This window comes from Cavia porcellus, unplaced genomic scaffold (assembly GCF_034190915.1).
Source record: "Cavia porcellus strain 051 isolate PalLab524CR breed Dunkin Hartley unplaced genomic scaffold, mCavPor4.1 scaffold_29, whole genome shotgun sequence".
NCBI lineage: Eukaryota > Metazoa > Chordata > Mammalia > Rodentia > Caviidae > Cavia > Cavia porcellus.
The window spans coordinates 44,885,447-44,913,011 of NW_026947512.1; the positions used below are offsets into that span (position 1 = coordinate 44,885,447).

Genomic DNA, 27,565 nt, shown 5'->3' on the forward strand with positions numbered 1-27,565 from the left:
CCTGGGCAATTTAGCAATTTAGTAAGACCCTGTCTTAAAATAAAACATTTTAAAAGCCTCAAGATGTAGTTCAGTGGGAAGATCCTCCATTAACATATTTTTTTAAAAGTAAAAGTTTGAAGAATTGTAACTGCTTATTACCTACATTTGATTTACATATGTATCAAATTATACCCATAATGTATCTCACGGTGTGCAAATATTGTGTCTACATTTTAAAAAGAATTTGCATCTATGTTAAAACTATCACAATAAGTAAACATTTGGGGGGTAACATTTTGAGCAAGTACTGTTTCTACTTAAAACTATCACCCACTAATGATGGTATTTATCACTAACAACTTTAAAATATCCATTATCTGGTAATTTCATTAGACCCTCCTTCAATTTTGTTGAAATCCTATTGAAAAATCAGTATGTCTATATATTTCTAGTTGTGTCACATGCCCCAGTTTCCTAGATGGAGAATTAGAGCTATGCTTTTCTCTCGTAAAATGAGAGAACAGTGCACAACGTTTTAAAAATTAAGATCTATCCAAACACTGATATCTAAACAGTTTCCTGGGCCCCAGATTCTAGAGGTTTGCACCCTCGAATTTGAACAACCACGGCTGCGAATGCTTCCAGTGATTTCACCTGCCAGCTCTTGCTGGTGACTTCTGAGATCCTACTTTTAGTGGTAGCTCTTTCCTTCGCTAAGCACAAAAGTTCAAGTCCCTGACTCTGGGGCTTCATTTCCTTTCTTTCACAATAAGCCGCTCGTAAGGCACACTTTGCTTGTCGCCTAGTTCTAGTCCGGACACTCCCCTTACCCTACCCCATCCGCGTGCCTAATTTGGGCTCTGGAATCACATTCTAGATTCCCATTTCCAAAGGCCTTTGGAAAGGAGCTCAAAACAGCAGACCCCTCGGCAGCAAGACTAATTGCAGCAGGAGCCGAGCGGTGAGGGCTGGAAGATGTTTCCCACACTCAATGGTGAGGGACGTCTGCAAGGCACACAGCAGCATGTAAAGTCACTGCGCAGTCAGCGAGTTATTGGCACTGGGCAGCATTCACCCGAAAACGAAGGAAAACCTAAAGGAAACCCAACTAACAAACTCACGCCTTCACCGGGTACAGCTTGTGGCAGTTGCCGGGGCTGCGACCCGCCCCTCCGGCCTTAAAGCGGGGCGGCACAAAGTGCGCAGTCCTTAAACCATGGGTGGGCCCACCAGAGGCCTTTACTACTTGAAGAGTACAGTATCAACCAGCAAGTCGCGCGAGACTGAAGCTGTATTATCGCGAGACGTCTGGGAGGCGGCGGTGATGGCGGCGGCGGGAACTGGCCCTAGCCCGGGAGCGGGTGCCGGACCTGGCCCAGGAGCGGCTGCAAATGCAATAGCGGCAGAAGAAGGGGAGACGAAATCGGTGGCAGCGATAGCAGCCGCTCCAGCCGGAGAGGGGACATCTGCTGCGCCGGCACCCGCGGAGCCCAGTTCTGGGGAGGTAGAAAGCGGGTAAGACGTCCGCCGCCTTTTGCTGGCAGGGAGGGATGCCTGCCCTTTGGAATCCTGCAGCTCGGGCGCGTTCCAGCAATCCCTCCACGGGACCCAGTCCGCGGCCAACGGCTGGACGAGTAGCCCCGCCCGTCGCTCAGCGCGTAGGTCTGAACTGCAGCGCAGGCCACGCCCCCCTCTCCCACATTTTAGGGAGGTGCGAGCCCCGGTGCTAGTTGTTTCTGATCCTGGCACCGAGTAGGATATTGATAGCTCAGTGTTCGCGCTCTGGCGTCCAGTTCGGAGCCGGCCTAGCTGAAAAAGCCGTAAGAGTGTGAAGTTCAGCTAAATTTCATCATCATCTTTGGGAGTTGGCGTTTTGAGGTTTCTCTTAAAAGTTCTTTCTTGATTTTGAAATTTTGATTTTTTTCCTCTTTGAAATAAAATGGATTTGGGGAAAAAATATTCTTACTGGAATACATGCATTACCTTACAGAGATGCAAACTTGGTTGATGTAAGTGGCGGTTTGGAGACAGAATCCTCCAATGGAAAAGATACATTAGTAAGTATATCTTTTTGCATGTTTGCAAAGGGAAATAAGGTACTTACGTATGTATGTGTGTGTTTACTATAGTGGGAACTAAATCTAGAGGCGTTCTAGAACTGAGCTGCGTCCCAAGTCCTTATTTATTTATTTTCTGGACGAGATCCTAGGTGAAACGCAAGGTTGGGAATCCTCTTGCCTTTTCCTTGTTCAGTCCTAAGGTCACAGCTTATGCTGCTGTGCCAGGCTTTATTTGCTTTTTATGTTTTTTTGTTTCTTTGAGACAGTGTCCATAGGTAATCCAGGCTGGCCTTGAACTCACTGTGTAGCACAGGCCGGCCTCAAACTAGTGGCGACCCTCCTACCTCAGCCTTCCCTGATGCTGGGATTACAAACCAGCACCACCACATCCGGCTTCTCCGCTAATTTACTTTTTATTTTAGCTTATTAGTACATGTGTGTGGTATGTAATGTTCAGATTCCTTGTGGGCAGCTGGCACATGTATATACATCTCAGTTCCTTTTTTTTTCCACACACCCCCCTTTCCCTTCCTTCCCTCTAATTTGTAGTTTTGGTGGGGGGCAGGATCTTGCTACATAGTTCAAGCTGGCCTTGAACCCACTATGTAGCCCAGGCTAACCTCAAACTCAAGGTGATCCTTCTTGCCTCAGCCTCCCAGAGTGCTGGGATTACAGGCATGCACCACCACACCAGGCTCTAATTTGCTTTTTAAATTTATTTTTGCAATGTAGAGAAGTAAACCCAGGGCTTTGTGCATGCTGTAAAAATGCTATACCACTGAACTACATCTCCCATCTGTTTTTAAGCAAATGAAAAAATGCATCTTTGGTTCTCTACTTGTTCTTGGTCACAGGAAGGTGCTGGGGATACTTCAGAGGTGATGGATGCTCAGGCTGGCTCTGTTGATGAAGAGAATGGCCGACAGTTGGGAGAGGTAGAATTGCAGTGTGGGATATGCACAAAGTGGTTCACAGCAGATACCTTTGGCATAGATACCTCGTGAGTACTTTTATAAGAACTGGATTTGAAAGTCAGATCTGCCCCATGATGTCCAGTCCCTTTCCACAGCTTTGGAGAAGAAGTTGGGTTTCATGTCTGCGCCTCAGTATTACTTCTCAGAGTCCTTCAGGCAGTGACTAAGGAGAAAAACCATGTCATACAGTCTGGACATAGCTTTGTTTTTTTTGTTTTTGTCTTTTTCCTTTTTATCGGTACCAGGGATCGAACTCACGACTGCCTGCTTACAAGGCAGGCGCTTATGCCGCTGAGCTAAATCCCCAGCCCCAGTCTGGACATAACTTTTTGTCTGTCTCTCTCTTTGTGTGTGTGTGTGTGTGTGTGTGTGTGTGTGCCGCTGAGCTAAATCCTCAACCCCAGTCTGGACATAACTTTGTCTGTCTCTCTCTTGTGTGTGTGTGTGTGTGAGTGTGTGTGTGAGTGAGCCCCAGTCTGGACATAACTTTGTCTGTCTCTCTCTTGTGTGTGTGTGTGTGTGAGTGTGTGTGTGAGTGAGCCCCAGTCTGGACATAACTTTGTCTGTCTCTCTTGTGTGTGTGTGTGTGTGTGTGAGTGAGCCCCAGTCTGGACATAACTTTGTCTGTCTCTCTCTTGTGTGTGTGTGTGTGTGTGTGTCTGTGTGTGTGAGTGAGCCCCAGTCTGGACATAACTTTGTCTGTTTCTCTTGTGTGTGTGTGTGTGTGTGTGTGTGTGTGTGTGTGTGTGTGTGTGAGTGAGCCCCAGTCTGGACATAACTTTGTCTGTCTCTCTCTCGTGTGTGTGTGTGTGTGTGTGTGTGTGTGTGTGAGTGAGCCCCAGTCTGGACATGACTTTGTCTGTCTCTCTCTTGTGTGTGTGTGTGTGTGTGTGTGTGTGTGCCGCTGAGCTAAATCCTCAGCCCCAGTCTGGACATAACTTTGTCTGTTTCTCTTGTGTGTGTGTGTGTGTGTGTGTGTGTGTGTGTGTGTGTGTGTGTGAGTGAGCCCCAGTCTGGACATAACTATGTCTGTCTCTCTTGTGTGTGTGGGGGGGGGGTGCTGGGGGTCTAAACCAGGGCCTTGTGCATGCCAGGCAAGAGCTCTACCACAGAGGCAAATCCCAGCCCAACTTAGGTCTATTTAAGAACACCTTGCTTTAATCTCTTACTTGATGAATCTTTTTTTTTTTTTTTTGCAGAATTCATTGCAGACTCCACATAAGTTTTTTAGGTGGGGAGAAAGAGAAACCATACTGGATTCATGGAAGACCGAGTTTTATTTGGGCTTCTTGAATTAAGGAGACTTGGGTCTCATTATAAAGGCTGGCCTGAACTTGTGGGAATCCTCCTACCTCAGCCCCCTAATGCTGAGATTGCAGGCCCCTTTATGATTTATTGTACATAAGTAGATTTTGGAAATACTAATGTACCAATTAACACGACTGACCTGGGATATGGTGTTTAAAAGAGAAATATCGAGGGTTCAGAAAGAAAGAATTGATTCTGGTAAAAAGGTTGTAGGGAAAATGTACTGACCAAGGAAGGTCTAAAATTGGAACACTTTGGGCAAGAAAAATTTATATGGATAGGCTTAGGAATGGAAATTTACATGAGATAGCCAAAGGTAAATCAGAGATGAATTAAGCTACAGTTTAGAATTTGTAGGAGCAAGTTTGTAACTAAATTTAAGAAATTATCCCAGAAGCCCAGCTGTACGGTATTGGAGCACCACAGCACCACGGGTGGGAAAAAGAAATGAGCAGTAGTTGAGGAATGTAGAGGAGTTCAGAGGTTTTGGTTCATGGCAGAACTGTGGCAGGCACCTCCAGGAGAGGATGGCGCATCAGGGCCAAGACTTACATTTGCTGTTAACATGAGTGCTAGGAACACTTGTCAGGTCATCATGGTCCTGTTTCCATCCCTCTCAGTTCTCAGGACAGCCAGGAATTATCCGAAGGCTGACATAACATCCAGTACCTCAGGGTTCCTAGAAACAGCCCTTCCCGGTAAAATCAGTTAACATATAATGTAAAGATTGGCCAACACAAGTGGTTGAGAGGATCACAGTAAAATATATGTGTTTGTACTTTTGACAGTCTATTGGAAGAGGGAAAAAACGATATTCTTTAAACACTACAAACAGCTTGATTATCAGAGTGATAGATGCATAGCTTTCATGGGTAGCTTACCAGGTACTGTAGAAAGTTAATGTTCTACTACAGCCTCATCACGCAGCACATTGAGGTCTTTAAAGAAGCAACAGCAAGAATAATCAGGATTCCCAGGACATGGGATGAGAGAATGTGAGCTAGCAGGATAGGAAGAGGCTGCTCTTCTCATTTTGTATTCATATTGCATTTGAATTAAAACAACTACAGCTATTGATCTGTGTCTGTAAGTGTGCATCTGAAGTTCACTGATTTGTACACTCTTGCTGACCCACAGATCCTGTCTACCTTTCATGACCAACTACAGTTTCCATTGCAATGTGTGCCATCATAGTGGGAATACCTACTTCCTCCGGAAGCAAGCAAGTAAGAATAACTCTGCAGATTTCAAAATGATCATCCACTGAAAAAGAAAAGGGACGGGAATTAGACTTGGGAGACCTTTGCCCTGAGTGGTAGAAGGTGGAAGAAGCCGCTGTTGCCCATTTCAGATCCTTTTTGGCTGTGCAGCTTGGTGTTTTGTGGGCCATCTTATGTAGACTATTCCCTTGGTAATGGAACTGTAGTCATCATAGATAACTTTTTTTCTTTTTGTTTTTGATAGACTTAAAGGAAATGTGCCTTAGTGCTTTGGCCAACCTGACGTGGCAATCCCGAACACAGGATGAACATCCCAAAACCATGTTTTCCAAAGATAAGGTAGAGATGGAATTAACTTCATTACGGTTAAGACCAGAAATCAGGTGGAAGGCTGGGGATTTAGCTCAGCAGCCTAAGGGCCTGCCTGGCAAGCACTAGGTCATGAGTTTGTTCCCCAGTACCCCTCCTCCCAAAAATCAGGTGGAAAGCCATTTGTGGTAGTGCAATCCCATCACTCGGCAGGCTGAGGCAGGAGGTTTGCCATGAGTTCAAGGCCAGTGTAGGCTCCATAATGAGTTCAAGCCACTACATAGCAAGACTTCTCAAAAAAAAGAAAAGAAAAAAACAAAAATCAATGGAACATTCAGTATACTAGCAGGAAAGAGTTACTTGCACATGCTAGGCAGCCTATACCCTGGCTGCACCTCCATTGCCTTTCTTTGTTCTGAGACTTGCTAAGTTGCTCAGGCTATCCTTAAACCTGGTTTTTTGAGACAGGGTCTTGCTATGGTTCAGGTTGACTTTGAACTCACTATGGGCATGATGACACATACCTGCAGGGAAGCTGAGGCAGGAGGATAGGAAGCTTAGCAATTTAGCAAGACCTTGTCTCAAAATAAAAACAAAAAGAACTGGGGGTGTAACAGTGCAGAAGCACTGGGTTCAATCCCAAGTAATGCAAACAGACAACCTATAGGGTTTTTTGGGGTTTTTTTGTTTTTTTTTTTTTTTTGTCTTTTTAGAGACATGGTCTTGCTATGCAGTTCAAGCTGGCCTTGAGCTCAATTTGTAGCCCCGAGGCTGATCTCAAATTTTTAATAATCTGCCTGTCTCAGCCTCCCGAGTATTAGGATTATAGGTGGGCACCACCACGCCCTATAGTTTATGAGCTTTAATTTTTTGTTTTGTTTTTTGAGACAGGGTTTTACTTTGTGGTTCAGGCTGGCCTTGAACTGTGTAGCCTAGGATGGCCTCGATCTTTGTGGTCTCCTTGGTTTTCCAAGTGTAGCCATCATGCCTATGACGTACTGCTTGAAAAGTACATGTGTAGAGCGTGCTGTGAGATCAGAATTGTCTGGATCAGGCTTTGGGCCTTGTCTACTAAATAGAGAAATTTGTACTTATTGAGTCTTATAAACTGGAGCAGTCAGCAGGGAGGCCCTACTGATTTTTTTTTTTTTAGTATTAAAAGTACTTAAGCAGAGTGTATTATAAATAGATTTGACTTTTTCCTCTTCACTTATTTTTCCCAAATTATTATCTGTTTTTTCTTTACCTAGATTTGCCATTATTACCGTTTTGACACATTTGCTTAGTCTCGTATCTGTATTTTCTCCTACACTATGTGAGACTAAATTGCAGATAACATACTTTATCTACTGTTCTGTTGTGTAATCACAATATAATGATCACACTTTAAAAATGTAATATTGATTTATAATACTAATATAGATTCATAATACTATTGTAATATAGTATTAACCCTAGTATAATAGTATATGTATAGTATATTAGTATACTAATATGTTAGTATATAGTATATTAGTATTAGTATAATATGTAATTAGTATACTAATATGTTAGTATATAGTATATTAGTATAATATGGTAATTTGTAATACTATTATAATATAGATTTATAATATTATTTATATATTAATATTTTCTCAGTATTTTGTCTTAGTATCCTTCATGGTTTTGTCTACCAAGGACTTGATCAGGATTGTACCCTATATTTATCTGTAATGACTGTATTTTGTCTTTTTTGAGACACGGATTTACTATGCATTCAAGTTGGACTGGGGCTTACAATGTAGTCCAGGCTGGTCTCCAACTTGCTCCTGCCTCAGTCTCCTAAGTGCTGGGACTACAGGTGTGTGCTACCACGCCCTGCTATCTGTTAGGATTTTAGTCCCGCAATAGTTCCATTTTAAATTTATTTTTCTTTTGAGAGTGGACTCTCCTGTGACATTGAAAGTTTTGAAGCATCTAGACAATTGTTTGGCATGATATTAAAGTGATTGGCTGTAAAACAGGAAACATTTATTGGCTATAATTCTGTAAAGAAGAACTTTCATACTGGGCATGGTGGCCAAGTCTATATTCATAGCACTCTAGAAGGCTGAGGTGGGAGGATCACAAGTTTGGTTTTGTTTATTTGTTTTTTCTGAGACTGGGGTCTCACTGTATAGTTCAAACTGACTGACTTTGAACTCACTGCATAATCCAGGCTGTCCTGAAACTCCCTGTTGATTCTCCTGCCTTAGCCTCTCAGCATGCTGGGATAACAGGTATGCACCACCAAGCCTGGCAAGAAGATCATGAATTTGAGCCCATACTGGGCAATTAATGACTTAGCAAGACCCTGTTTCAAAGTACAAAAGTTTTTAAAGAGTGAGAATTTTTTTTTTTATAATTTTTTTTGTCTTTTTCCTTTTCATCGGTACCAGAGATCGAACTCACGACTGCCTGCTTGCAAGGCAGGCGCTTATGCCGCTGAGCTAAATCCCCAGCCCTGAGAATGTTTTCAAAGGGTGAGGATGTAGTTCAGTGTGAAGGGCTGCCCAAAAAACCCAGCTTTTCCTTCTCCTTCTTTTCTTTTAAATTGATGTAGAGTCATGTGTTGCATAATGACGTTTTGATCAGGTGTCCCTAGTGGTCCCATAAGAGTACCGAGGAGCCGAATGTCCCCGTTGTTTGGCAAGGACAGGGGCACAGAGTGTTGTTCGGGCGCTGCCCGCCGTGTGAAGGTAGTACACACGCTGTGTGCTGTTTATCACACTTGATCGTACGTGACTGTTGCCCTTCCATGTGTTCACTCTGCTCTTTAGCATTAGTTGAGGCTGCACTCCTAAAAAGTTCACTGCAAAGTGGTGTGGTAGCTGCATGTCACGTCGTACATGTCACGCTCACTGCAAGAGTGCATGATTCAGTTTTTGGTTCTTTTTTTTTTCTTTCTTTCTTTTTGCAGTATTGGGACTTGAACCCAGTGATGCTCTGCCACTGACCTATATCCTCATCCTTTTTATTTTTTGCTTTGAGACAGGGTCTCACCAAGTCATTAAATTGCCAAACTGTACTCAAACATGCAATCCTCCTGCCTCATCCTCCCAGAGTGCTGGGGATGTAGCTCAGGGTAAAAATCCTGAGTTTAATCCTTAATACCACTAAAAGAAAGAAAGGAAGGAAGGAAAGGAGGGAGGAAGAAAGGAAGGTAAATTAATTTACAGTACCTAGCTAGGCATGGTAGTGCACACCTATAATCCCAACTCTGGAGATTGAGGCAGGAGGATCCTTGCAAATTCAAAACCAGCCTGGGCTACGAAGTGAGCTCAAGGTCAGCCTGATCTGTATAGTGAGACCAGGTTTCAAAAAAAAAAAAGGCCTTATAAAAATAATTTACAGTACCTGTAAGATGTGTGGAGAGGTCTCAAGTAGGTAGAAATAAGAGCTCAGGAGCTGATAATTTAGAAGTCATCTTCCAGTTGACAACCAAGGGAATATGACAGAGCTTTTACCTCCAATTGGATTATAAATTATAGTTATTTGTCATCTCCATAATGTATATATTTCTAAGCAATTAAATATTTGTTCAAGTGATTAAAAGACTAAACATGGATTTTCCTTTTTATTGTAATGAGGCCTTTGAAAATGACAGTTTTCTTTCTTTGTAACCAAATGTTTGAAAGTAAATATAAAAGTTTTAATATTTTTTTAATATATTTTATTTTATACACTAGGATATTATACCCTTTATCGATAAATACTGGGAGTGCATGACAACCAGACAGAGACCTGGAAAGATGACTTGGCCAAATAATATCGTCAAAACAATGGTGAGTAAACTGAAGTTGATTAGGCTTGACATTTAGAAAACAGTGTTAGCCGGTCTTGGTGGCATATCTGTATAATCCCAGCACTCAAAGCTGAGGCAGAAGGATCTTCAAAAGTTCAAGACCAGCCTGGGCTACAAAGTGAGTTCGAGGCCAGCCTGAACTGCATAGTGAGAGATGCTGTCTCAAAAAGACAAAAAAAAAGGTTCTTTGTACTGTTTAAATGCTATTTAGTCTCAGCATGAAATAATATGGGACTAGAAAATGGAAATAATTTGATTTTAAATCTCTGAGAGTATCAGATACAAATTTAATAGTTTGACACACACATTCATTGACCCCACACATTATAAGCACCACTGAGCTCCACAATCAGTTTATGCACAGAAACCTTTGACCACAGCACTTTGGAAGTATAATTTTGTATTAAAATTCGAGGTGAGCCAGGAGGATGCAGCTCAGTGATAGAATGGGTTCAATTCCCAGAGTCACAAGTAAAGTTCCTGCATTAGAACAAAACAAAGTAGGTATGGTGATACACTCCTATAATCCCACTCAGGAGACTGAGGTGAGAGGGTCACCATTTGTTCAAGGCCAGCCTGCACAAAACAAAACATTTTTCTTTGATTTCAAACAAATGAGAACCAGGCATGGTGGTACACACTGGTAGCCTCAGCACTTAGGAGGCTGAGGCAGGAGGATAGCTTCAAGTTTAAGACCAGGCTAGGCTAAATAGTGAGTTCAACCCCGGCTTTAACTATAGAGGGAGACTCTTTTTTTTAAAGAATTGTTTTATTTATTTTTTTTTTTTTTTTTGTCTTTTTTCCTTTTTATCGGTACCGGGGATCGAACTCACGACTGACTGCTTGCAAGGCAGGTGCTTATGCCGCTGAGCTAAATCCCCGGCCCCTCAGAGGGAGACTCTTAAGGAAACAAAAGAAAGCTGAGCATGATGGTACATACCTATAAATCTTGCTAGCACTCGGCGAACTGAGTCAGGAGAGTCGCTATGAGTTTAAGGTGAAGCCTGCACTATGTAGCAAGATCCCATCTTTAAAAAAAAAAAGGAACAGAATAAAACAAATGAGAGCATCTGGGAAGGAGTCAGCAGCCAGCCGTTGGTGCTTATCTGTGGGGTGGGAGGACAGGTGAGGGTGATGAAGGCTGCCTGTTTCTCTTTTTTTACATTTTTAATGATCACTGCTGTAGTCACTTTCTTATCGCTGGGACACAAAATGCGTGACCCCACCAGTTAAGGAAGGAAGGGTTTATTTGGCTCAGTTGGTGGGGTCTCAGTGCAGTCGGCTGGTTCCAAGGCAGGGTGCCCTGGCAGAGGAGAAAGCTCACAGCACCAGGACAGAAGGCCTACCAGGCCATGCCACATCGACCCACCTCTTTCTACCAGGCTTTACCGCCCAGTGTCACAGCCAGGTGTAAACCCAGTACTGATCCAGCAATGAGTGTCACACACCCACGACTCAGTCACCTCCCAAAAGACCCCCCCACCCCACAAACCATGAGGCTTTGGTGGACACGTAGGTACCGACCATGACAGTCACGCAGTGATTCTGTAATAGCGCTGTCTTTGGAGACTGACTTTTTGGTTGGAGGCTGATCATCTGTGTAAGAGATCCGTTAATGCTAAGATGCTGTTTCCTTTCAGAGTAAAGAAAGAGATGTATTCTTGGTAAAGGAGCACCCCGATCCAGGGAGCAAAGACCCCGAAGAAGATTACCCCAAATTTGGGCTTTTGGATCAGGTACACTAATGTCCTTCATATTTTCTTCTTCACCTCAAGGCGTTAGGGATATTAGATTTTTGTTTGTATCTGTATATTTGGCACCATGACATGGTGGGTTCTGAATAAACACTTATTGATGGGTGTGCAAATAATATGTTGAACTAGGAAGCTAGTGTGTTAGTTCTGACTCTTTCCCAGAGTGTTACAGATTTTCACTAATAACTTTTTTAAAATGTTGGTTGCCTCATTGGTATAAAAATATGTGCTTGCGAATTACTTCTATCTTTCTGCCATCTCAAATTTTACTCTTAAAATCTTTGAAACTTTGAGATTTTGTTGGACAGTTTGTCTTGCACAAGAAAGAGAAAATGTCTGTCCTTACTCTGTGACAGGGGTCACACTTGGCCAGTGAGAAGGTCAGCTGTAGCCAGGCACAGTGAAACAGAAAGAACTGGGTGGCTGAGGCAGAAGGATCTCAAGATGCACCCAGCCTCAGCAACCTAATGATTTGTTTAGTGAGACCATATCTCAGTGTTCAATTTAGAATTAAGAAAAGGACTGGGCTTGTAGCTCAGTGCAGGGGCCCTGGGTTCTGGGCCCAGTTCCACAGAAAAGACCAGGTGGTCAGATCCTCCAGCTGTGCCTCCTATAAGTGTCAGATTAGATTTTTTTTTTTTAATCCCCCTTTAGAGACAGGGTCTCACTCTGTCTCCCTAGGCACTGGCCTCAAGCTCTGAGCCTAAGTAGTTCTCTACCTCAGCCTCCCTTGTAGCTGGGACTGCAGGCTAATACGTCATCTCTGAAACTGAGATTTCCCACTGCAGTTGAGGTTTCTGCTTTCGTGACAGGAAATCTGCCTATGCCGACCCTGGGGAGCCAAGTCAGTGGGCTGAGGCTGTCCTGGTTACCTTGCACCCTCCACCCAGGCTGCTTGGCTGACCGCCGTGTATGGTTATTTGTGAAGCACTCGGCCACTGTGCACACATTGCCTGCTCCCTCCCAAAATCCCAAGACCCCTGCAGATTTCAGAATCTAAAGGATTCAGTTCCTGTGCTATTAGAATCCCTCCTGTTTTCAACTCTGCCAAATCACCTTGTGTATGCAGCCTTTTTGTTTTGGTTTGGTTTTTTCCCCTTTGCTGTGTTAAGAATTGAATGCAAGGCCTTTATTCTGAGCTTTAGCCCAGCCTTCTATTTTTTCAGACAGGATCTTCCCAAATTGCATAGTGTGGACTTCACTTGCAACACTCCTGCCTCAGCCTCCCAGAGTTGGGGTCACAGGTGTGCATATCCACACATAGCTTAACTTCCTCTTTTACTTAGATTTTTTTTTTTTCCCTTCCAGGATCTCAGTAACATTGGTCCTGCTTATGACAACCAAAAACAAAGCAGTGCTGTATCTACCAGTGGGAATCTAAATGGTAAGTACTTATACATCTCATTGCTGAAATATGTTTAAGCTGTTTAAACCACACGTGTCTAGAATTGGGCATTCATTAAAAGATCCTTTAACGTGGCTGTTTACTAATGCTTTACAGTTTAAAACTCAATTTTGAAAGGTGGTCAAAAATATGACAGATGGTAATAGAGGAGAACTATAACCACTTTGCAGGCACTTTGTTCTTAAATGAAAGAGATTTGGTGTAAATACAGGTACCATTTAAGGTTCGATTTACAGTGTTTGTATTACACTTCCCATCTACATCTTTATAGCAGATGTAGAAAGCTTTAGTTACTCTCCACTGTTTCTGTGATTCAGCTATTACCTAATAAGCTTCCCATGTCCGTTTTCTAGTTTTTCTTGCCCTAAAACTTAAACATTTCTGTATGATCACCTGCGGTGGCATGTACCTTTCTGTTGGTACCCAGCTAATGGGAAATGCTACTGGTGACTAATGGTAAGCTGCCGGGAGCCCAGGCCAGCAGTTCATTTGGCACGTGGTGCCATTGTCTTTCGGACTGGACGAGTCTCATTAATTAACATTTTCCACAGTTAGTGCAAGGTGGGTTGGAAGTAGCTGAGTGTATACTGTATGTCTTTACACCACCTTCTCCCTGCTTCATTGTTAGGAGTTGACAAATACATGGTGCCACTTCTGTTCTTACAGGCGGAGCCACTTTTGGAGGTGAATTCCTCCTGTGTCTTCTCTCAGCCTCTCAGACTTAAGTATTTTGTGGCTTGGAAAATGCTTTTTGCTGAGTTGTGGTAGAAGCTAAAACTAAATAATTTTAAAGCATTGTGAAAGCAGTGGCAATAGCATTTACTATGAAATGGTAGTTCCAGTTTAATGTTAGTAATTAAAAGCTTTATGTTGTCATATTCTGCCTGACGTGACCAGTGGTCTCCGTAGTACTGCTTGTTCTCTTCAAGGTGGTTCTAAAACTTCTAAATGAAATTGACAGGAAAAAGTTAATGAAGGCTGAGGATATACACCGCAGCGATAGAGCGCTTGCCAAGCTAGCAAGGTGCTGGGTTTGATCCCCAGCATGACCAAAATAAATTGCATAATCTTTGTGATCGGTAACGACATACAGCAGTGTCAGGCTAAGTCTCTTATGCGAAACAGAAATAACCTCTGCTGTATTCACAGAAAGGAGCTGCAAAATCGTGGTCCTGTGTATGCAGAATATGACCTCCCCTCAATGTCGTGGTCCTTCTTATTGCAGCAAAATCGCTGGTGGTTTCCGAGCTTGCCCACATATATCTCCTGTATTCTGCAGTTGTTTATGGAAAGGTGTTTTCCTGCAGTTCAGGGGTGATTTCTTGAAGTGGGGGGAAACAGACAGTGCCTGTTTCAGAAATACACAAGGCACTGTTTCTTTTGGCTTCAGAATGTAGCTGAATTGTTTTATATAAAACAATGTACATTGTCTGTTGATACTGTTCTGCTCTTAACTCCACAAGCCAGATTGGTCTAACTTGAATTGGATGTACTGGCATACTCTTAATAAATGTTGTATGGAGAATGCACATGGAACCAAAATTTGCCTGCTAAATTTAAAGCCTTTCTTCCTTGCACCACATATGACCGTAATGGGTGCTAGCAGCACTGGAGAGAAACACCTTTTGAGCACTTCCATTTTTCATTTTCCATGTTTGATGTACTTTTGTCTCTTTGGATCCTCAAGTTAAGTGCTTCAGCAGACTCTGTGCCTTTATTATGTTTATGGACCACACCGCACAGTTCAGGCGGTGAGCATGGACCTCTGGTGAGGAGTCTGCATCCTGGGTGTTGGCTGTGCCCTGGGCTGTGCGCTTGAGTGCGAGTGCAGATGCATTTGTGTCACATCCTAGGTCGTGGCTCCTTTGGAAAGGAAAGCCAAAGCCATAACATGAATTTCATGACTCTGGCTTTGTTTGCGCCTGCCACCAAAGCTCAGTGTTCGGACTGTGACACGCTCACACTTACACTCACACTCAGCACATGCTCCAGAGCCAGGGTGACACCCCGTGGCTTTGGGAAGGAAATCTTGTGGTGTCACACAAATGCACTTTGAGTGTGTTGGTCCTCAGAATCTTGGTGTTTGCAAGGCACTTTGATCGCAACTTACTGAGCATCACCTGCCTTCTCTTAAAGGGGGAATCACAGCAGGAAGCAGTGGCAAAGGGAGAGGAGCCAAGCGCAAACAGCAGGACGGCGGGACCACGGGGACCACCAAGAAAGCCCGGAGGTGGGGAGGACACCCTGCCCTGTACCCATCGTTTGCCTCTGTGGTGCCAGCAGAGTCGTACAGAGGGGAGAGTGGTCTCAAGTAGCCCTGGGTGGCAAACTCACGGCACCTGCGCCTCTGTGGGCTGTTGGTTGTTATTGCTGAAAGCTCTAAACGGTCCGCCTTCACTGCTCTGCTGTCTGAAGCTATGAAGCTCCTCCTCCTCCTTTCCCCCTCCCTTTCTCCGTCTGTTTATCTGTCTGTCATTTTTGTTTGTTTCTTGAGTCAGGGTCTCACTACATAGCCCAAACTGGCCTTGAACTCACAATAAATCCTCCTGTCTCGGCCTCCCAAATTCTGGGTTATGGGCCTGTACCACCATGCCCACCATATATTAGCCATCTTTTGTTTTGTTCTGGTTTGTTTTTTTGTTTGTTGGTTGGTTTGTTTCTTGAGCCAGGCTCGCCATGTAGTTAGACTGGCCTTGAACTCACTAGATACCCAAGGCTGGCCCCAAACTTGTGGTGAGCCTCCTGCCCCAGTTCCTGATTCCAGGTGTGTACCACCATGCCTATCCCACCAGTACTTGCTACTACATGAACTTGCTACTACAAAAAGGTCCCAGGCCACATCCTTTGGGTAAGCTTGGGGTATAAAGTTCTAAGGCATTTTGAGAAAGAATAGGTGGAACAGAAGGGGAGAAAACCTACAGAATGTGAGATCTTTAGCTTCTGCCCCTCCTGTCTCAGGCTTCTTCCATTGTCTTTGTTTCGTACTCAGGTGGTGAAATCCGGGTTACTTTTTACTTAGACTGGGCACAGATAATAAGTGCCGTCGTTGAGCTTCTGTTCATTAGTTTATAATAATGAATAAACTAAGGGGAAAGCAGCCTAAATACCCTCATTCCTCTCCTCCCTTTCTCTTCCATTGTACACTAGCTATATTTCATAGACAAGAGTATTCCTGATTAGCCCCTAGGAAGACTAATTTCAAGCCCAACTGCTTTGTCCAGACAACTTACTCCAGCTTACTTCCTGAGTTCCAAAACACTTTTGTTAAGAAGTTGCATATGTTCAGACCAAAATCTACTATGTCAGAGGCTTTTCTGGCACAGGAGAATGTGGTTGAACTACAGGGAGTTTTAGTGCCTTGATTTTATTCTTTCCTCGCTGCAGTGACCCTTTGTTTTCTGCTCAGCGTCTCCCGCCTCACGGCTACCCCTTGGAGCACCCATTCAACAAAGACGGTTACCGCTATATCCTGGCTGAGCCGGATCCGCACGCCCCTGACCCCGAGAAGCTTGAGCTTGACTGCTGGGCAGGAAAACCCATCCCTGGAGACCTCTACAGAGCTTGCCTGTATGAACGGGTTCTGTTAGCCCTGCATGACCGAGGTATGCAAGCATCAGGGGTCACATGGACCAGGGTGACTTAGAGCTGGCCTCATCATTTGATCAATGTAGGATTCTTTAAGATTTATAGTAAAGGTCCACTGGGGAGATAGCTCAGTGGCACAGCACCTGTCTGCAAGCGTGAGGCGAAAGGTCATGAGTTCAGTGCCCAGTACAAAAAAAAAAAAAAAAAAAAAAGACTTACCGTAAAGTTCCAGAAGTGATACATCTGGAGAGTCTCTCAATATCAAACTTCTCATAATGATAACAGTTCCTACTTTTGATGAACTGCATTACTTACGTAATCATAATGCAGTTCATCAAAAGTAGGAAATTAACATTGGTGAATACTATTACATTGGTCCTACAGATCTAGCATCCCAATTGCTTCAAAGTCCAAATCCTTTTGAGGGCCAAGATGATGCTCAGGAGGTCTTGGATTTCAGCTGGGCTTGGTGGCCCTCACCTATGATCCCAGTTCTCAGAGCACCTGAGGCAAGAGGATTGTGAGTTCAAGCCCATTCTGGGCGACTTAACAAGACCCTGTCTCAAAATAAAAATGTGCTGGGATTGTGGCTCAGTGGAAGGCCCTGAATTCCATTCCCAGTACCACACACAGAAAAACATTGGGATTTTAGAGCATTTGAGATTTAGGATTTTTAGGTGAAGGATGCTTGCCCAAGTGAAGTCTATACAAGTGTTCCAAAATCTAAAACACTTCTAGTCTCAGAAATTTTGTATAAGGAATGCTCAACCTGTATTGACAACAAATCAAAAGTTATTTAAGTATTTTACTTTTCCACCCCCAACATTTACTCCATTTTCTTGGCTTTGGGCTTGTGAAAATCACATGCTAATTACCTCAGAGCACGTCACTCAGTTTCAGTTTGTGATTTGAGTCACACTGTTTGGACAGGAAGGTCAGCGAAGTGAGCTGTATTCCTCATGCTGTGTCCTGTCTAGTTTTCCTTTGTCCTAGGACTGGTGGCAGTTGGTCACTTGACAAAGATGATGTCTGTCAGGCTTATCCACCATAAAACTACTTTTTCCTTGCGTAATTGTTTTGAGGGGAGGTGAACTCTTGAGTATCCCTTTAATACTGCCTTTGTGGTGATCCAATATGTAACAGGGTTGAATTAGGTCCAGAACAAGAAGAGCTACGTGTCCTCCCTTTACTGTGATATTATTTGATAATTGGCTTTTCTGTAATTTAATTACTAGTATTGTATCAATGTTGATTTGGGAAAGTGAGATGTTTTTGAAACAGGTTCTCACGTTTTTTGCCCAGTATAGCTCTGAATCCCGGAGCTCCCAAGACCTTAGTGACATTTTTCTGGGTTCACATATGTTTTGCTTTAATTTGTTGTGTTTCATGCTGGAGAGTGAACTCATGCCCTTCATATGAGCTATCTCCAGCCGTTTATTTATTTTTTTGAGATGAAGTCTTGCTAAGCTGTTCAAACAGAGGCTGCTTGCCACAGCCTCCGAGAACACTGGGGTGACAGGCACGGGCCACTGTGCCTGGGTAATCAGCTAGTTTTGATACGTCTGTTATGGTTGTAAATAACATTAGGGGAAACTGACTAAAGGGTATATAAAGACTTTGGTTTTGTACGTGTACTCTCACTGTATTCCCTAGGTCAGCTGGCCTATCTCCGTGCCTTAGCCTGGAGAGTAGCTAGGATGGTAGGAATGTACAGCTGGCTCGTGTGGCGTTTTGTGTGCGTGTTTCTTTTTTTTTTTTTTTTTTGTATGTCTTTTTTGAGACAGGGTGTTGCTATTTGGTTCAGGCCTTGGGCTCACTTTGTAACCCAAGATGGTCTCAAATTTGCAACAATCCACCTCCCTCAGCCTCCTGAGTGCTGGGATTACAGGAATGCACCAACACACCCAGCTTAAAGTCTGTAATTATTATAAAATAAAAAGTTGTTTTTTTGTAGGGCTGGGTGTGATGGCACACACCTGTCATGCCAGCAGTTGCTCTTAGAAGACTAAGGCAGGGCGATCACGATAAGTTTGAGGCCAGCCTCAGCAACATAGTGAGTTCAAAGCTAACGTGAACTGTGAGATCCTGTCTCAAAAAACAGATACAAAGGGGGCTGGGATTTAGCTCAGTGGCATAAGCGCCTGCCTTGCAAGCAAGCAGTCGTGAGTTCAATCCCTGGTACCGATAAAAAGGAAAAAGACAAAAAAAAAAAAAAAAAACACAACAAAAAAAGTTAATTTTTTTCTTTTTTTCCCCAGTTCTGGGAATTGAACCCAAGCCTAATACATGCTAGGCAAGTGTTCTACCACTGAGCTACATCCAAGCTTAAACAGTTAAGTATTTTAGCCAGATGTGGTAGTGCCAGTAATTCCTTCCAGCTGCTCAGGAGGCTAAGGCAAGAGGATTGTGATTTCAAGGTCAGCAGTTCAAGGCCTTGGTACCTAGCAAGTTCAAGGCTAGCCTGGAGTACATAGCACGATCCTATCTCAAAAATCAGTAAAGAGAAAACATGTAGTTTAATAGTTAAGAGCCCCTGAGGTCTATCCCCGGTACTGCAAAAAAAAAAAAAAAAAGTGGGGGGAAGAAAAGAAAATTGAAATTAAAGCCAGGGATTTAGCTCAGCAACATAAGCATCTTCCTTGCAGGCATGGTCCCAAGTTCAATCCCCAGTACCACAAAAAAAAGAAATTAAAAATTTTAGGGCCAAAAATATAGCTCAGCAGCATAAGTGCCTGCCTGGCACACACAAGGTCCTGAGTTTGATTCCTGGCACCTAAATAAGTAAATAAATAATTTTTAGGATAGTTTACTCAAAACAGTGTCTAAACACACTCCAGTTGGTTCATTAAATTTAGGGACTATGCATATGAAGTGCGATCAATTTTAACCTGTCCTCTAAATATAATTGCATTTAATAAAAACTAGACCATCTAGCAGCTTTCTCACTTTCTCCCCTCTCCATTTCGTTGGCGTCTTACGGTGTTTTTTGACTCCCGAGCTGTATTTTCTGACCCTGCTGTCTCACTGGACATAGGCTGCATCTTCAGTGTCTCAGGTAAGTCGAAGCCTCTGTCTGAATCTTGTCTGCTGCAGCGCCCCAGTTGAAGATCTCTGATGACCGGCTGACCGTGGTTGGGGAGAAGGGTTACTCCATGGTGCGGGCCTCCCACGGGGTGCGGAAAGGTGCCTGGTATTTTGAAATCACTGTGGATGAGATGCCGCCAGACACGGCTGCCAGGCTGGGATGGTCCCAGCCTTTAGGTAAGTTGGAACCCTAGTGCGGACAGCATAGTAACTGGGCTTACCTGACTGGGGCATCAAATTCGGTGTCTGCAGGGTTTACTGGTTTGCAGGCTCTGGAAATCTTGTTAGAATTACTAAATTACCAAAAGAGTATGTAAAAAAAAGCAGTAGATTTCAGGCATGTGCCACCGGCCCTTGACCATTAGGGTTAGATGGGATGGGAAGGCAGGACACCAATGATAGGATTCATGTGCTTGGAGGAATGCAAGAGGCCTGGTGAGGTGCCACACCTCTACTTCTGTCACTCAGGCTGGGGCTGGAGGATCTCCAGGTAGGAGTCCAGCCTTGTCCCAAAACAAAATATGCTGAATGCAGTGGTGCACACCTGTAATCCCAGCATTTGGGAGACTGAGGCAGGAAGATTGTTGCAAGTTCAAGACCAACCTGGACTACAAAGTAAGCTCAAGGCCAGCCTGAACCACATAGTGAGGCCCTGTCTCAAAATAATATAAAGACAGTAGAATCTGTTTGTTTTAGGAAACCAGAGTTGACCTGAAATCAGTCATCTGATTTTTCATGTATCTTCTTTTGGGATAGGTAACCTTCAGGCTCCCTTAGGTTATGATAAATTTAGCTATTCTTGGCGGAGTAAGAAGGGAACCAAATTTCACCAGTCCATTGGCAAACACTACTCTTCAGGCTACGGACAGGGAGATGTGCTGGGGTTTTACATCAGTCTCCCAGAAGACACCGAGACAGCCAAGTCACTGCCTGACACTTACAAAGATAAGGTGAGTGTCCTGCCCAGAGCCCAGGCCATGGCCTGCGTGCTGCCGACCCACAGTTTTCCTCTGTTCACATCACATTTAGCACATTTTCAGACATAGTAAGAGGTGAAAAGAATTTAAATCAGCACCCAAATACTTGATTCTACTAGTTACATGTTTGGATCCTCTTTTCCACTGCCTGTCCATTCATCTTTTTTATGCCCTACAGAGAAATGGCAAAAAATAAGTATGTTTCTACCCTTTAGGATGTGTTTCATTAATTGGCACTCAACCTTGTTTAGTTTCTTATACACACACACACACACACACACACACACATTTATCTATTTATTTATTTATTTATTTTGGTTTTTTGAGACAAAGTCTTGCTGTGTAGTTCAGGCTGACCTTGAACTTGTGGCAAGTTCCTGCTTGGCTAGTTTATTTTTTGATTGGATCATCTTATTTATTCATAAGAGTTGCCTGTATGCCCTAAATTATAGTCATTTGTCAGATACAGTATTTTCAAAATATTTTCTCCTCTGCCACATTCATCTATTCACTTTCTTAATAGTGTCTTCAGGGTCACCCAAGTTTTAAGTTTTGTGAAGTCTAATTTGCCACGTTTTAGGCAGGCATGGTGGTGCATACCTGTAATCATACACTCAGGAGGCTGAGACAGGAAGGCCACCATGAGAAGAAGGCCAGAATAGTGAGTTCATGGGCTACATAGTAAGTTCAAGGCCAACCTAAACTACATAGCAAAACCTTGTTTTAAAAAAGAAAAAGAAAGGAAGCTTGCTTTTAGCTTTCACATTTGGTCTCTGATTTACCTTGAATTAGCTTTTGTGCTGTGTCAGCCAAGGTTACTTTTTTCCAGAGGGCTTCCTCTGTCAGCATCATTTGTCAAGCTCTTTCCGGTCTGCACTGGCTTTCTGCTGTGTCTGTAGTGCAAATCAGATGAGCGTCTACACAGGTGTATCTTGGATTTGCCCTGTCTGTGTGTGGCCCTTCGTGTGGGAGCCCAGAGTTTGTCCCTGTGCTGGCTGCGGGGAGGGTAGAGCTCAGCGGAGGCCTTTGCTGGCACACCCATGGCCCCAGGTCAGCCCCCAGCACTACCATGAGAAGCAGGGACGGAAAGGAATAGGGGCGGGGAGGGAAAAGGCAAGAAAGAAAGAGCTGGAAAGTGACTCCTCTGCTTTGCTCAGCAAAGGAGCATTCGTTTCACACTGCAGCTCAGCTCCAGCCTCGCCTGCCTGGGCCTGAGGACCTCTGCGCCTCTGCACGGAGCTGCTGCTGCAGAGGGCGGAGCCTCTGGAAGCTGCTTTGCCTCTTTTTACCTGCTGTGCTGGCACACTCCTGTAGGCCCAGCCAAAAAGAATTAGTTAAAATGACAGTTTTACTTTTTCATATAGACTGGCTTAGTTCTTAATTTGTTAACAAGATATCCGTAAGACAGTACTGTGGATCTGTTCAGAAGCTACATGTATACTGATGTGAATGACCTCTAGGGTGTGTAGCTGAGGGAAATACTCAAGGAGTGACACCAAACTTGCAGTATATTTTTGCCGCGCATGGTTTGTATGTCTGTCTGGCTGTTCCTCTGGTGCGTGTCCTCTTTCGGGAGACTAGTACTGCAGGTGCTTCAGCTGCTCTGGGAGTGTAGTGGCACCCCAGCACGTGATTCACTTTGCAAGCAAGACTGGTGAGGACGTGGGGATGGAGCAAGCTGCTCCATATTATATGTTCATGGATCTTGTGAGCTTTTTAAAAACTATGTCTACTCCATGTATCTACTGAGAAGTTCAGCTTTAAAAATGTACTGGAGGGCTAGGGATTTAGCTCAGTGGCATAAGTGCCTGCCTAGTAAACATGTCATGAGTTCCATCCCTGGTACCAAAAAAAAAATGTACTGGGTGTTCTACAGTGGTTTGGGAATACAGAGCTGTATAGGCTCTTGAGGCCTGGGACTCATAAGCTAGCAGAGAAGAAATGGTGTCCACAATACGGAGCTTCAAGGCTCAGGGCAGTCATTGTTCCTTCCACTGAGATTATTTTAAAAAGTATGAATTAAGGGGCTGGGGATTTAGCTCAGCGGCATAAGCGCCTGCCTTCCAAGCAGGCAGTCGTGAGTTCGATCCCTGGTACCGATAAAAACGAAAAAGACCAAAAAAAAAAAAGTATTAATTAATTTAGCTTTTTTTTTTTTTCAGACACTAGACAAGGCTGGCCTCGAGTTTGTGGCAGTTCTTCTGCCTCAGCTTTCCAAGTGCTAGGATTATAGGATTACAGGCATGTGTCACCACACCCAGCTAATTTAGTTTCTCTCTCTTTTGTGTGTGTGTGTGTGCCAGGGATCAAACTCACAACCTTGTTCTTGCCAGGCAGGCACTTGTGCCGCTGAGATAAATCCCCGGTCCCCTTTAGACTCTTATGGAGACTTTTGTTATGGTAAGAATGTCTGCTTATGTGTATTTCCTTACAAATTTTCTTACTAAGCACTTTTAAAGAATGTTTAACAAATATGACAGGCTGGTATTTTTTGAGAAGTATACAGTAAGCGAAATGCAGTGAGAGACACTTGTGCCAGCCACTCAGGAGATGGAGGCAGCAGGGTCACAAGTATGAAGGCAGCATAGACAGCTTAGTGACAGCCAGTCTCAAAACAAAAAGAAAAGGGCTTTCTTGGGCTGGAAGGGACGTGGCAGGCGCAGTGTCCTTACCTAGCGTGGGAGAGGCCCAGTGCCCACGCCTGGGACTTGCGGCCTCTAGCCCAGTTCTCTCTCGTGCCCGCTGATGCTTCAGTGTGCCTTTTTTCCTCTCACTTTTCAAGGCTCTGATAAAGTTCAAGAGTTACTTATATTTTGAGGAGAAAGATTTCGTGGATAAAGCCGAGAAGAGCCTGAAGCAGACTCCTCACAGTGAGGTGAGTGAGTCTTGGTCCCCAAATCTGCAGAGTCGCAAGGAAATGGAAAGCCCAAGGGAGAGTGGTAGGCTTTCAGGGAACACCCCAGCCACAGCTCCTCCCGGGGTGCCCGCTGCTACCAGCAGGGCGGTGCCTGTCGGAGCGCTTCATACAGAAAAGGCAGAACAGGAGTGCCTTGGGACGAAGATCTGAGCCTAATCCACTGTCCACATCCTTTAGTGGTCCCTCAGCTGAGGCAGCGCAGTGCGGAGGGGCCTTGCAGTGCGGCCCGGGGTGAGCGCAGGTGGCTGTGCAGCTCAGTGCCCTGCAAAGGCCCTGGCTCCCTCCCTGTGCAGGGTCCCCGCACCGTCCGGAAAGGTAGCCTTCCCGAGCTGGCCTCAAGGGCCAAAGCCCAAGAGGAAGGAGAGGAGGGAGGCAGAACCTTCTGAAGAGAGCTGAAAATGTGCTGCTGTGCTGTGCCAGGCATGGGCATGGTGCACCCCTGTCCAAGCAGTTTGGGAAGCAGAGGCAGGAGGATCACAATTTGGATTGGCAATTCAGCAAAAAATAAAAAATGGAAAAGGCTGAGGATAAGTCCAGTGTGAAGGTTCTGACTATAATTCCCAATATCATTAACACACACATGCACAGAGTAAAAATAAAAAATGAGAAGAGTAAAAATGCTGTGGCTTTACTTAGGGTAGGAATGGAAAGTATAAAGGAGTATATGAAAACTAAAACTCCAGTTGTTTTAGGGAAAAAAATAATACATAAAGGAAACAGTTGGGCCTGGGATATAGCTCAGGCATAGCACCTGTCTAGCAAGCATGAGGTCATAAGTTCAATTCCTGGTACCAAAAAAAAAAAAAAGGAAACAGTTACTTTAGGTATGATAACAGCTAGAGAATACAGCCAGAGGGAAGGTAGTTCTTGCTGGGAAGAGAAAGAATCTTTTCTGAAGATCCTCTCTCTTTTGTGGTTGAAGAAACATTCGGGAAATAATTACAGGAAAGAAATCATAAAGAAAACAAGGGTTCAGCCAGGAATGGTGGCACATGCCTTTGATCCCAGCACTCGGGGAGCCTGAGCAGGTGGATTCTGCAAGATGAAGGCCAGCCTGGGCTACATAGTGAGTTCAAGGCCAGCCTGAGCTCTACAGAGACCTTGTCTCAGAAAAAAAGATGAGGCTTCATCTTCTACAACAGAAGACTCTAAAAAATTTCAAAGTTAAAAAAAAAAGAGAATTTGATGGCAGGAAAAAGAAAAAAAGAGTAGAAAAATAAGCTTCAGTCGGTTTAGTTCCAAGGGATCTGGAAGGCTTGCCTGTTTCTCTTAGGTAAAATCTGATAAATAATCTAATGTAGAGCCATTTGGTGACATGGAATCTAGAAAGCAAATAAACCTGAAGTGAACTGGATTAGTACACATTTATCTTACTGTTACTTGGAGAAATTGAAAGTACCATGTAAATTCAAGATACTGCTCTGGCATAACCCACAGGCTGTTCTTGGAGTACAGCATACTGTTGTTAGTCTGGAAGCAGCACTTCCATGTTCTCCAAGTGAGTTCTTTTGTTTGTTCTTTTTTAAAATTCTGAATTGAAACCATGATTTTTGTTTCAGATAATATTTTATAAAAACGGTGTCAATCAAGGAGTGGCTTACAAAGATATTTTTGAGGGGGTTTACTTTCCAGCTATCTCACTGTACAAGAGCTGCACGGTATGTATGCTGTGTTCATCCTGTAACAAAGAGTACGATTGGTTCTGAGCCCTTGGGAGGTTGAGGCAGGAGGATCACTATGAGTTTGAGACCAGTCTGGGCTACATAGGGTTCAAGGCCAGCCTGACCTACTTAGTGAGACCTTGTCTCAAAAAAAAAAAAAAAAAAAAGAAAGGAACAATCATTGGGGGCCTGTTTGCCTTTAAAAAAAAAAAAGCTAACCCATGGAGATTTCCATACATTTTAGTCTGTCAGTAGCACCAGTTAAAAAGGTAAAATAAATAACAGAAACTAACACAGATCGAGCAAAGCAACCACGTTGCTTTGAAAACAGCCAAAATAAAAAAAAAGGAAAAAAAGAAACAAATACAGCTCGATTTTTCCCCAGTTTGGGATGGTGCCAGGGAGTTGTGTTTGTGTTCTGAGCATCCTAGCTGTGTTCACAGTGGAAACGTTCGCATGTGAAAATGACATCTTGGTGTTTTTCCATGTCTACCTGAACCGAATGGACTGCAGGTCTCCATTAACTTTGGGCCGTGCTTCAAGTACCCTCCCAAGGACCTCACCTACCACCCGGTGAGTAGCACTAGCAGCCCGAGCCCCAGGCCCCCCATCATGCTCCACTCACCCCCATCTGTCCCCTGCAGATGAGCGACATGGGCTGGGGCGCCGTGGTCGAGCACACGCTGGCCGACGTCCTGTATCACGTGGAGACGGAAGTGGACGGGAGGCGCAGTCCACCCTGGGAGCCCTGATGAGTCTGTGAGCTTTCTGGACAGGGAGACTGGGGTTTTGCATTTGAATTCTCAACGTCCACCCAAAGATGCCACAGAGCACAGCTCTGCTCCAGACAGTTATCTGCCCCTCCTCACCTTCTGTGACACTCTGTTTCCTGTGCCATACACCACCTGCTGACCCCAGGACCTTGCCATACAACTGGTGCTGTCTCCTGTCCCTGCCAGCAGGGACTCGATACCTTACCACATTTTCTAGGAGCCAGTGCTCTGGTCTTGAGAGTTAACTTACTGGAGAGACATTTCCTTCTGCAGGCACTAACTGTGCACCCGGCACCTGGGGTGGTGGGGCTGCTTCTGTGAACTGGAACCTGGCAGCGTGTTCCAGAGCCATCTAGAAGCAGTTTCCTTTTGGTGCGAGTTTGTCTGTTGGTTTTGGAACACATCTTTCATCCCCAGAATCTCTGAAATGGCGCAGTCTCTAGAACTGTACTGTGAAAGGGACTTAGCTTCGCACAGAATAAGATCTCTTCTCCAAATAAAACTTGCCTCTGGTTTGTGTGGCACTTGGCTTCTCTCAAGCTGATTCTCTTAGGGGCAGTGTCTGAAATGTCAATGAGGAAAGGACCAGCTCGGTGGAAGAGACAGGTTTGGGGTGTGTAGCTCCCCTGGGCTCACTTTGTTCTCGCTGGCCAAGTCCAGCACCCTGTGAAAGCTGGACTCTCAAAACTGTAAGGAGGCCAGCGGTTTCTCGGCTCTTCCTTGGACACAGTGTTGTGTAAGCAGGCTTGGAACAGTTGGTGGTGGAGGTGCAGGCTCTGGCTGGGCTGTAGCTCGGTGGGTGAGCGGTGCCCCAGCCCGTGCAGGACCCCAAGTTCAGCCCCCAGTACTGTTCTGGGAAACCAGTGCAGCTTGCAGAATCCTGAAACCTGGAAGGAGGCGGAAGCTTCCTTTGGGGTCTCTTTCCAGCTTCCTAGCCCCCTCCTTGGATCCACAGAGCGAATGGCAGATACAGCACCCCAGTGGGATGGGGGTGCTCGAAGATACTGCATGCCACTGTCACCTGGGTTAGTGAGGAGAATGCTTTAACAGGTGAGATGTTGTCAAAAAAATCGCTGCATAGCATGCCTGCAGCTCTGCTGAACATCTTATTTTTGTTTTTGCCAAAAACTTCCCAAGTTCAAGTACATTTTGGGATCATAACACAGTAACGTTGACAATTTTCTCTTTAATGAGCGGTCCAGACTGCTTGTTTCCTCTGCTCCAGTTTTGCTCTGTTTAGGACGCGCTGTATGGTTCAGGCTGGCTTTAAATGCACTATGCCCTGATTGGCATGCTTTGAAATTTTGTTGTAGTTTTCTCTCTTTTTTTATATTTTATTTTATTTCTCCTTGAAATAAAATGGATTTGAAAATGAAAAAGAAAAAAAGTGCTATGTAGCCCAGGCTGACCTCAAACTTGAGACAATCCTCTGCCTCAGCCTCCTGGATGCTGGGGTTACAAGCGTATGCCACCTCACCCAGCTCTTGTCCATTCTACATCTTAACAGAAAACCACAGAGTCAGTATAACTGTAGGCTGAAGGCTCAGTCTGTCAGATTCTAGACACCTACTGATGCATGGCACTGATCTTAGAAGACAGACTGCCAGGTGTGCACACCTATAATCCCAGTACTCAGGAGGCTGAGGCAGAATGATTGATGCAAGTTCAAAGCTAGCCTAGGCTACATAATGAGTTCAAGATCAGTCTAGGGGCTGGGGATTTAGCTCGGT

General features: G+C 44.3%; 1 protein-coding gene across 3 annotated transcripts; it reads left to right on the forward strand.

Annotated features, from left to right (window-relative positions):
• Positions 1 to 1,269: 1,269 nt before the first annotated feature.
• Positions 1,270 to 26,359, forward strand: Ash2l (ASH2 like, histone lysine methyltransferase complex subunit). 3 transcript variants are annotated; one of them, XM_013144702.3, is made up of 17 exons: positions 1,270 to 1,497; positions 1,973 to 2,039; positions 2,897 to 3,042; positions 5,462 to 5,550; positions 5,789 to 5,883; positions 9,564 to 9,659; positions 11,320 to 11,415; positions 12,742 to 12,817; positions 13,505 to 13,522; positions 14,975 to 15,068; positions 16,223 to 16,440; positions 19,517 to 19,684; positions 20,264 to 20,457; positions 23,267 to 23,359; positions 24,961 to 25,059; positions 25,576 to 25,635; positions 25,707 to 26,359. In XM_013144702.3, exons 1-17 carry the CDS (start codon positions 1,307 to 1,309, stop codon positions 25,812 to 25,814), a joined length of 1,908 nt encoding a protein of 635 aa, XP_013000156.1. In that variant the 5' UTR covers positions 1,270 to 1,306; the 3' UTR covers positions 25,815 to 26,359. The 3 variants fall into 3 exon arrangements, with proteins under 3 accessions (XP_013000156.1, XP_003462929.1, XP_063095903.1); XM_063239833.1 differs by lacking the exon at positions 1,270 to 1,497 and adding an exon at positions 1,676 to 1,860; XM_003462881.5 differs by lacking the exon at positions 13,505 to 13,522.
• Positions 26,360 to 27,565: the final 1,206 nt, after the last annotated feature.

What these genes read in the sequence shown, in the direction of transcription:
- Ash2l (XM_013144702.3), top strand. Translation starts at nt 1,307, where the DNA reads ATGGCGGCGGCGGGAACTGGCCCTAGCCCGGGAGCGGGTGCCGGACCT. An exon ending in CTTCCTCCGGAAGCAAGCAA is followed by an intron (nt 5,551 to 5,788) that starts GTAAGAATAACT and finishes TGTTTTTGATAG; the next exon opens with ACTTAAAGGAAATGTGCCTT. An exon ending in GTTAGCCCTGCATGACCGAG is followed by an intron (nt 16,441 to 19,516) that starts GTATGCAAGCAT and finishes TGTCTGCTGCAG; the next exon opens with CGCCCCAGTTGAAGATCTCT.